We start from the raw sequence: 11,389 nt of genomic DNA on the forward strand, positions 1-11,389 counted from the left end.
GAATGCACTTACTGTAAATCACTCTGGATAAGAGTATCTGCTAAATCAGGGGTTCTCAATCCGGGGTCTGTGGAGGTACTGCAGGGGTTCTCAATCCGGGGTCTGTGGAGGTACTGCAGGGGTTCTCAATCTGGGGTCTGTGGAGGTACTGCAGGGGTTCTCAATCCGGGGTCTGTGGAGGTTCTGCAGGGGTTCTCAATCTGGGGTCTGTGGAGGTACTGCAGGGGTTCTCAATCCGGGGTCTGTGGAGGTACTGCAGGGGTTCTCAATCCGGGGTCTGTGGAGGTACTGCAGGGGTTCTCAATCCGGGGTCTGTGGAGGTACTGCAGGGGTTCTCAATCCGGGGTCTGTGGAGGTACTGCAGGGGTTCTCAATCCGGGGTCTGTGGAGGTACTGCAGGGGTTCTCAATCCGGGGTCTGTGGAGGTACTGCAGGGGTTCTCAATCCGGGGTCTGTGTAGGTACTGCAGGGGTTCCCCGGCACCCTGACTGTACTAGTTGTAAGACATTTGATAGAATTTTTCACACGACCACTTCGCCTACTCTTAATTATTGACTAATATAATGGAATGCATCTTTTAGACAATATAACCGTTATATCAACACTTCCGTTTAACAACTCTAAATAGCTTTGGCATAGTAGGTATCAAGTCCCTTGCCAATAATGTTGCCCACAACGTTGCATACAATGTTCATGTTCATCAAACACATATTACACCCTAGATGCCTTCAAATGCCCAATTTATATCCATCCCCAATTTAGGATTATTATTTAACAACATGAGAACTTGAAATAACATGATGTAGATAATTAATTCATCAGAAGAAAAACGTGTTTATTATTATACACTCTTAGAAAAGAAGGTTCCCTCTAGAACCAAAAAGGCTTCTATTACTTCATTAAAATATGGAATCACTGAAACATTATATATATATTTTGGTTCAGTGAAGAAGAACCTCTAGAGTTCTGATCAACAGAAGGTTAATGTTTAGAGGATGTGAATGAAGCAGCCTTCCAGTCATCAGATCACTTCTGGTGTTTCTTTCCTGACCCGGGATTTGAACCAGCCACCTTTTGGCCACAGCACCAACTCCTTAGCCGCTGGTCAAAAACCTGAGATAATCAGCCAAAATGAAGTCAATTTGCTATGCAGACATAAATGGTGTGACCTATTATAATTATTATACATAAATCATTGCCAAAAGCACAAGATATACTGTTGCATGTAGGTCTATATTATTAATGGATTGATCATATAGAAATATAGAACATTATTTTAACTTCTCCAAAGCAATTACATGTTGCTCAGGAAGCACTAAATCACTGCATTATTCTTTAGTATTATCAAGACACCTGCTGTTAACTCTTTAACTACTTAGGACAGCTGCTGTTTACTCTTAACTACTTAGGACACCTGCTGTTAACTCTTAACTACTTAGGACAGCTGCTGTTTACTCTTAACTACTTAGGACACCTGCTGTTAACTCTTAACTACTTAGGACAGCTGATGTTAACTCTTAACTACTTAGGACAGCTCACCAGGTGTCCTAAATATCTGCCGACTAAGTGGGACTAGAGACTTCATGCACAGTGACCCACCCACTTATAACCATAAGTGTAAAACGTCTTTATTCTCAGCACTTATACGACCAATGTTCTACTCTGAGACACTTTGTGGATGTGGACCCAGATCTCAACATATTATTATAAAAAAACATAGAATGTTTGTTTCACATAATAATAAAAAATGAATATTACTAATGTAACCCAGTGTGAAGACTGGGTTTAGTTGATTGTGTTGCACTGATCATGTCCCCGTACAGAACTGTCCCCAAACAGAAATGTCCGCGTCCCCGTACAGAACTGTCCCCAAACAGAACTGTCCGCGTCCCCGTTCGGTGTGGCGCCAAGCATATTGTCCGGTTACGTGCAGAGTGGACTGAGGTGGTCTTGGGGAATAACGACGGAGATTGTTACAGTGTTGAGACACCGAAGTTTATTTTAGCTTTTTTCTTTGCGGTCAGGGACAGTATGAGTGTAACCAGATCCTTTTCACTCTCTATCCTTGTTTCATTTTGTGGTTCACCGGATTCGTCACCGAGACGAGGGACAGACGAACAACCTGCTATCTAGCCAAGCTAGTCGGTACAGCTCGGTAAATTAGCTAGCTACTCGACCAGCAGCGTCCTAGTTATCCTAGCTAGTCAGTACAGCTCGGTAAATTAGCTAGCTACTCTACCAGCAGCATCCTAGTTATCCTAGCTAGTCGGTACAGCTCGGTAAGCTAGCTAGCTACTCGACCAGCAGCATCCTAGTTATCCTAGCTAGTCGGTACAGCTCGGTAATCTAGCTAGCTACTCGACCAGCAGCATCCTAGTTACCATAGCTACCACTACATCATCACCGGCTGTCTGCATTTCTTGTGGACCGATGGAGCTCCCCAGTTGTTTCTTCCACCTGTTAAATCCCGTTGGAGGGCTTCTCCCTCTCTCGTTGACGGATGCTGGCTACCTCTGTCCGGTTCTCCTCTCTTCACTAGATGGACGGTAACTTTAGTGTTTAACCCATCTGTGTCCAAGGACCGAACTTTTGAATATTATTTTCAGGGCGCCTCAATAGCAGGTATTGAACAGCGGGTAAATAATCACTAGTCAGAACCTCAACCTCAGTATACATTCATTATAAAAATCATCTTAATATCTGATATTGCGAGTAAACAACCTCGAGATGCGTCTTCCAGCCCTCCAATTAATTACATCATTCAACCCTCCCGGTTAGTAAATTTACCTCAACATCCCCCGGAGAAGGCAGAGTAATGACACCAGCCTTTTAGCGGGGCTGACAGACTGACGACAACGCTCGCGACGCTAAATGAATTTCGTTATTAAAAATGACACACTGCTCGCGCCATTAACTAACGTCTGGAAGTCAGTTCTATTTGTGAAACTCTTCTTATGTTTCCCCATCTGAGCTCAGAGTAGATGAGAGATGTAATGTTTGTCTCTGTTGTGTTGAAGACCAATCCAGCAGGAGAGACCAGCCTCCCCTGTTCCCAGCTGTGTGTCCATGAAGAGTGACTGGTCTATGGAACCTCCTCTAACCTTTAGAGAGGGAGACTTTTCTACTGAACAAAGGTAAGAAGAACTCATGGGTCCTGGTCAGTGAGTTAAACAACACTGTCTCTAGTCATTTTTCCTCTCCCATTTTCCCATTTATTGTTGTTTTCATAATCCATAGGCTAATCATTTTGTCCATTTCCATAGTCCTAAAACAATATTAAACAAACACAACAATCCCTCCCTGTGTGTGCGTGTGTGTGTGTGTGTGTGTGTGTGTGTGTGTGTGTGTGTGTGTGTGTGTGTGTGTGTGTGTGTGTGTGTGTGTGTGTGTGTGTGTGTGTGTGTGTGTGTGTGTGTGTGTGTGTGTGTGTGTGTGTGTGTGTGTGTGTGTGTGTGTGTGCACTCCCTGGATGAGGAGATGTAATCTCTATCCTGATTGCCTCGTCACTTATACCCCTACCTACATGTGGATATGACCTCAATTACCTCAACTACCTGGTACCCTGCACATTGACTCAGTACTGGTACTCCTTATAGTATCATTATTACCTCAACTACCTGGTACCCTGCACATTGACTCAGTACTGGTTCTCCTTATAGTCTCATTATTACCTCAACTACCTGGTACCCTGCACATTGACTCAGTACTGGTACTCCTTATAGTCTCATTGTTTTCCTGGTACCCCGACCCCAGGCCCTGGATAAAAACATTTGCTGATTTCAAAACTAAATGTTTAAATACAAATCTTATATTACTGTATTTAATAATGGTTTTAAAAAATGTTGTATATTGATGTCAAATGTATCATTTGTACAGTTCTTTATGAAACTCTGTATAACCTAGCAGTACTACTGATTTCTCTGAGAGTGGGGCAGATATATATTATTACTGTGTAATACCTAGCAGTACTACTGATTTCTCTGAGAGTGAGGCAGATATATATTATTACTGTGTAATACCTAGCAGTACTACTGATTTCTCTGAGAGTGAGGCAGATATATATTATTACTGTGTAAAACCTAGCAGTAGTACTGATTTCTCTGAGAGTGAGACAGATATATATTATTACTGTGTAAAACCTAGCAGTACTACTGATTTCACTGAGAAATCAGTTTCATCATTTTCCGAATTTGTCCGTTTCATAGTCGTAAAACAATATCAAACAAACACAACATTCCCTCCCTGTGTGTGTGTGTGTGTGTGTGTGTGTGTGTGTGTGTGTGTGTGTGTGTGTGTGTGTGTGTGTGTGTGTGTGTGTGTGTGTGTGTGTGTGTGTGTGTGTGTGTGTGTGTGTGTGTGTGTGTGTGTGTGTACTCACTGGATGAGGAGATGTAATCTCATGTTTTGTCCACAGAAACCAACAGGAGAGATCAGAGTCAGAGATTCTCAGTGGTCAGTCTTCCCAGAGTCATCAAACAGACCTGGCCTCCATATTCAGTGTATGTGGTCCTGTTATGTACATTTGTTTTTGTTCACCTCAAGTAAAGTTGATCTGTCAATCATTCATTAATGTGTTAATGAGAAAGCATTTATTCTCTTGCTTAACTTGCTTAACTTATTTACTTTGTTTATTTCAGTTGCTTGAAGAGAATATGATGACATTTGTGAAGAACGAGCTGAAGAGGTTCAAGAGGATTCTTAGTCCAGAACTCCCAGAAGGCTTTGAGAGTCAGAAGCAGGATAAGGAAGTGGTGGATGCTGAAAATGAGAAGCAGGAGAGCAGTGCCAGAGAGGGGGCTCTGAAGATCACACTGCACATCCTGAGGAAAATGAACCAGAAGGAGCTTGCTGACACACTGGAGAAATGTAAGATCTGTCTGCCTCATGTTGATGCTGTTTTATAACATTTAAAAGCTGTAGCTAAAGTACAGCTAAAGTAGCTGTGTAACTCAATGATATTGTAGCAGCCTTAACACAACACCTAGTGACCTCATCAAGTAGCAGTAGGGATGTGTTGATTAATTTAGAGAGAGAGAACATTAATAATACCATCAATAATACCAATAATTATATAATCAGTCACACCAGTCTGTAATGCATTATGAAAACATTTACACATTTATACAGTCAGTTAAGAGAATAAATTATTATAATGTAAAACTTTCTAACAGTCCTTCGATACTGTAGGCGTTAAAACAGACATCATATTAATATCCTCTGTGTTATTTCTAGATTCAGATGATCCGGCTGTGATTTGCCAACGTGAACTCAAATCTAATCTAAAGAAGAAGTTTCAATGTGTATTTGAGGGGATCGCTAAACAAGGAAACCCAACACTTCTCAATAAGATCTACACAGAGCTCTACATCACAGAGGGTGGAACAGGAGAGGTCAATAATGAACATGAGCTGAGACAGATTGAGACAACAACCAGGAAACAAGCAAGACCAGAGACTGCAATCAAATGTAACAACATCTTCAAACCCTTAACTGGACAAGACAAACCTATCAGAACTGTGCTGACAAAGGGAGTTGCTGGCATTGGAAAAACAGTCTCTGTGCAGAAGTTCATTCTGGACTGGGCTGAAGGAAAAGCAAATCAGGATGTCCAATTTGTATTTTCATTCCCTTTCCGGGAGCTGAATTTGAAGAAAGAGGACAAACACACTTTCATTGAACTTCTCAATCACTTCTCAATGGAAACCAAACAATCAGGAATCTCCATCTACAACAAGTACAAAGTTCTGTTCATCTTTGATGGTCTGGATGAGTGCCGACTGCCCCTGGACTTCCAGAAGAACAAGATCTGTTGGGACGTCACAGAGTCAACCTCAGTGGATGTTCTGCTGACAAATCTCATCAAGGGAAATCTGCTTCCCTCTGCTCTCATCTGGATAACTACCCGACCTGCAGCAGCCAATAAGATCCCTTCAGGGTGTGTTGACCAGGTAACAGAGGTACGAGGGTTCAATGACCCACAGAAGGAGGAGTACTTCAGGAAGAGATTCAGTGATGAGGACCTGGCCAGCAGAATCATCTCACACATAAAGACATCAAGGAGCCTCCACATCATGTGCCACGTTCCAGTCTTCTGTTGGATTTCTGCAACAGTCCTTGAACACATGCTGAAACATGAGAGAGAAGAGATGCCCAATACTCTGACTGAGATGTACACACACCTTGTGGTGTTTCATACCAAACAGAAGAATGAAAAGTATCTTGGGAAAGAAGAGACAGGTCCACACTGGAATAAAGAGAGCATTCTGTCACTGGGAAAACTGGCTTTTCAACAGCTTGTGAATGGCAATCTGATTTTCTATGAAGAAGACCTGAAAGAGTCTGGCATTGATGTTAATGAAGCCTCAGTGTACTCAGGATTGTGCACACAGCTCTTTAAAGAGGAATGTGTGCTGTACCAGGACAAGGTGTACTGCTTTGTACATCTGAGCATTCAGGAGTTTCTGGCTGCTGTATATGTGTTCCTCTCATTCATCAACAACAATGAGAATCTAATGGACAAACTGCAAACAAAAAACGAGCCTGAAGTTACTTTCTACAAGAGTGCTGTGGACAAAGCCTTACAAAGTGAGACGGGAAACCTGGACCTTTTCCTCCGCTTCCTTCTGGGTCTCTCACTGGAGTCCAATCAGAAGCACTTACGAGGTCTACTAACAAAGACAAGAAGCAGCTCACAGAGCCATGAAGAAACAGTCAAGTACATCAAGGAGAAGATCGGGGAGGATCTCTCTCCAGAGAGGAGCATCAATCTGTTCCACTGTCTGAATGAACTGAATGACCATTCTCTAGTGGAGGAGATCCAAAGCTACCTGAGATCAGGAAGTCTCTCAGAACCCAACCTGTCACCTGCACAGTGGTCAGCTCTGGTCTTTGTGTTGCTGACTTCAGAAAAGGAGCTGGATGTGTTTGACCTGAAGAAATACTCCAGATCAGAGGAAGGTCTTCTGAGGCTGCTGCCAGTGGTCAAAGCCTCCAGAGCTGCTCTGTGAGTAAATAAAATGACATTTAAGAACTAATCATCAGGAAGAAATAATATGTTTAGGGAAAAATATGTATTATAATATGTATAATATATTATTTTGAAAAGCATATTGAATAAATTCATTGATGTTCACATTAGTAGAACACTATGACCATACAATTATAGGAGACTGTAAGATGAATCTATATGTTATTTGAGAGAATAAACCAAATGCATCTGCCATTGTCCTTCTACACTACTGGTGTTAAATGAACAGTGTGTTTGTGAAGTCATGATGATCTCTTTGTCAGGCTGTCAGGCTGTGGAGTCACAGAGGAAGGCTGTGCTTCTCTGGTCTCAGCTCTGGAGTCAAACCCCTCACACCTGAGAGAACTGGATCTGAGTAACAACGACCTGAAGGATTCAGGAGTAAAGCTGCTATCTGCTGGACTGGGGAATCCCCACTGTAAACTGGAGACTCTGAGGTCAGTATTATCAGATATGAAAGCACTTTATGTATGTAGTTCTCCCATTTGAAAAGTCGTAATTATTCGGTTATATTCACTTATAGTGTATTAAAGTAGTCATACGTTTAGTATTTGGTCCCATATTCCATGCCTGCAGTGATTACATCAAGCTTGTGATTCTACTTACTTGTTGAATTAATTTGCAGTTTGTCTTGGTTGTGTTTTGGATGTTTTTCCTAATAGAAACTGAATGGTGAATAATGTCCTGTCATTTTGGAGTCACTTCACTTGTATTGTCAGTAAGAATAGAAGATGTTTCTGAACACTTCTACATTCATGTGGATGCTACTATGATGATGAATAATCAGGAATGAATCGTGAATAATGATGAATGAGAAAGTTACAGAGGCACAAAGATCAGACCCCCTCTGTTATTGGTAATGGTGAGAGGTTAGTATGTTTTGTTGTAGCCTCTGTTATTGGTAATGGTGAGAGGTTAGCATGTTTTGTTGTAGCCTCTGTTATTGGTAATGGTGAGAGGTTAGCATGTTTTGTTGTAGCCTCTGTTATTGGTAATGGTGAGAGGTTAGCATGTTTTGTTGTAGTCTCTGTTATTGGTAATGGTGAGAGGTTAGCATGTTTTGTTGTAGCCTCTGTTATTGGTAATGGTGAGAGGTTAGCATGTTTTGTTGTAGCCTCTGTTATTGGTAATGGTGAGAGGTTAGCATGTTTTGTTGTAGCCTCTGTTATTGGTAATGGTGAGAGGTTAGCATGTTTTGTTGTAGTCTCTGTTATTGGTAATGGTGAGATGTTAGCATGTTTTGTTGTAGTCTCTGTTACTGGTAATGGTGAGAGGTTAGAAAGTTTTGTTGTAGCCTCTGTTATTGGTAATGGTGAGATGTTAGAAAGTTTTGTTGTAGCCTCTGTTATTGGTAATGGTGAGAGGTTAGCATGTTTTGTTGTAGTCTCTGTTATTGGTAATGGTGAGATGTTAGCATGTTTTGTTGTAGTCTCTGTTACTGGTAATGGTGAGAGGTTAGCATGTTTTGTTGTAGTCTCTGTTATTGGTAATGGTGAGATGTTAGCATGTTTTGTTGTAGTCTCTGTTATTGGTAATGGTGAGAGGTTAGCATGTTTTGTTGTAGTCTCTGTTATTGGTAATGGTGAGAGGTTAGCATGTTTTGTTGTAGCCTCTGTTATTGTAATGGTAATGGTGAGAGGTTAGCATGTTTTGTTGTAGCCTCTGTTATTGGTAATGGTGAGAGGTTAGCATGTTTTGTTGTAGCCTCTGTTATTGGTAATGGTGAGAGGTTAGCATGTTTTGTTGTAGTCTCTGTTATTGGTAATGGTGAGAGGTTAGCATGTTTTGTTGTAGTCTCTGTTACTGGTAATGGTGATAGGTTAGCATGTTTTGTTGTAGCCTCTGTAACTTTCTCACTCATTATTATTAATGATTCATTTATGATCTTTCTCAATCATGGCAGTCACTGGCTTGATGTAGTCATTGTGTTATACTACATTTTTGACTATTTTTAGTATAAGTGAATTGGACAGAATACTTATGTCTTCTTCTTCAAATGGGGAAACTTTATTAATTTTATTATTTATTATTATATTTATTTACTTTATTTTTCTAAATGGTGAAACATTATATACTGTCACCTCATATGAAACATTTGATCTGAAATCCAAAATGTTGGAGTACAGAGCCACATTTAAAATGTTAGCTTCACTGTTAGCTTCACTGTCTAAATAGATATGGTGTGGACTGTATACTCAATACTATCTAAATCTGATACCTCACTGTCTAAATAGATATGGTGTGGACTGTATACTCAATACAATCTAAATCTGATTCCTCACTGTCTAAATAGATATGGTGTGGACTGTATACTCAATACAATCTAAATCTGATTCCTCACTGTCTAAATAGATATGGTGTGGACTGTATACTCAATACAATCTAAATCTGATACCTCACTGTCTAAATAGATATGGTGTGGACTGTATACTCAATACAATCTAAATCTGATACCTCACTGTCTGTCTTCTGACTGATACTGCTTTTTAAACTGGTCTGGTCAGTCTACTCAAATATTTGTACTATACATGTTTCTATCTGCAGGCAAACTTTGATAATTTGTTATTTCTAATAATGAACATTTACGAATAGATATGGAAGGTTTCAGGACACTGATATATCTGAATATGTTGTAATAATGTCACTATTTTCACCACTAAATAATATCAGTGTGATTTTAATATGATTTGACTCTTTGCAGGCTGTCAGGCTGTCTAGTCACAGAGGAAGGCTGTGCTTCTCTGGTCTCAGCTCTGAGGTCAAACCCCTCACACCTGAGAGAGCTGGACCTGAGCTACAATCACCCAGGAGACTCAGGAGTCACACTGCTCTCTGCTGGACTGGAGGATCCACACTGCAGACTGGAGAAACTCAAGTATGTAGAGGGTTTATGTCAATGTTCATATCAGACATGTTTGACTTATCAGGCTAGTTAAGACAAACATTCTGACCACCACTTGATAGTTAAGATAAACATTCTGACCACCACTTGGACAAAGGTATATGCTGACTGTGTTATATCTGTTATATCCTGATAACAAAGTTCAGTGTAAATCTCTCAATGACTCTGGACACACACACTGGACACAGACAAACTGGACACACACACACTGGACACACACACACACTGGACAAACACACACTGGACACACACACACACTGGACAAACACACACTGGACACACACATACTGGACAAACACACACACTGGACAAACACACACAGGACACACACACTGGACTCACGCACACACACAGGACACACACACTGGACACACCCACACTGGACACACACACACACTGGACACACACACACACTGGAGACACACACACACTGGAGACACACACACACTGGACACACACACACTGGACACACACACACTGGACACACACACTCTGGACACACACACTCTGGACACACACACTGGACACACACACACTGGACACGCACACACTGGACACACACACACTGGACACACACACACTGGACACACACACGGGACCCACACACACTGGACACACACACACTGGACACACACACACTGGACCCACACACACTGGACACACACACACTGGACACACACACACTGGACACACACACTGGACACACACACGGGACCCACACACACTGGACACACACAGACACAATCTGGACACACACAGACACACACTGAACACACACACACACAGGACAAACATTCGCTTGATATATACGTGTGTGTGTGTGTGTGTGTGTATGTACGTGTGTGTGTGTGTGTGTATCCCTCAATGACTGTCTGTTCTTCTGCTTACCGCTACAGTGTGGAACATGGTGGAGAGAACAGAATGAAACCTGGACTTAGAAAATGTGAGTGTTGACTGCTGTGAAGAATATGACTAAGAATAAGTCTTAATTCAAGTTAAGTCAAAGTCAAAGACCAACATCATTACTGACTTGGTCATATTAAATATCAGCTGTAGTTCTAGAGAAGCAGAAATCAGGGACACCAAAGTTTACAAAGAGTTGCTTTGACTGGACAAAGTTATATGGTGTGTGTGTGTGTGTGTGTGTGTGTGTGTGTGTGTGTGTGTGTGTGTGTGTGTGTGTGTGTGTGTGTGTGTGTGTGTGTGTGTGTGTGTGTGTGTGTGTGTGTGTGTGTGTGTAATTAATGGGAATAAGTGTGTTTTATATTACCATACAGTATAACATATTTTTATTTATTTCACCTTTATTTAACCAGGTAGGCAAGTTGAGAATAAGTTCTCATTTACAATTGCGACCTGGCCAAGATAAAGCAAAGCAGTTCGACACATACAACAACACAGAGTTACACATGGAGTAAAACAAACATACAGTCAATAATACAGTAGAAACAAGTCTATAT

General features: G+C 41.3%; 1 protein-coding gene across 3 annotated transcripts in view; it reads left to right on the forward strand.

Annotated features, from left to right (window-relative positions):
• Positions 1-11,389, forward strand: part of LOC135535056 (NLR family CARD domain-containing protein 3-like) — a 35,788-nt gene that overhangs the window by 19,340 nt on the left and 5,059 nt on the right. For 2 of the 3 annotated variants that reach the window (XM_064961789.1, XM_064961791.1), the window contains exons 3-9: positions 3,018-3,134; positions 4,415-4,499; positions 4,638-4,866; positions 5,233-7,003; positions 7,291-7,464; positions 9,729-9,902; positions 10,826-10,872. In XM_064961789.1, the coding sequence (XP_064817861.1) occupies positions 3,018-3,134; positions 4,415-4,499; positions 4,638-4,866; positions 5,233-7,003; positions 7,291-7,464; positions 9,729-9,902; positions 10,826-10,872 (2,597 nt within the window). The remainder of the gene's footprint in view (positions 1-3,017; positions 3,135-4,414; positions 4,500-4,637; positions 4,867-5,232; positions 7,004-7,290; positions 7,465-9,728; positions 9,903-10,825; positions 10,873-11,389) is intronic. The other variant, XM_064961790.1, reaches the window with a different exon arrangement.

Source organism: Oncorhynchus masou, unplaced genomic scaffold (genome assembly GCF_036934945.1).
Source record: "Oncorhynchus masou masou isolate Uvic2021 unplaced genomic scaffold, UVic_Omas_1.1 unplaced_scaffold_439, whole genome shotgun sequence".
In the NCBI taxonomy this organism is placed as follows: domain Eukaryota; kingdom Metazoa; phylum Chordata; class Actinopteri; order Salmoniformes; family Salmonidae; genus Oncorhynchus; species Oncorhynchus masou.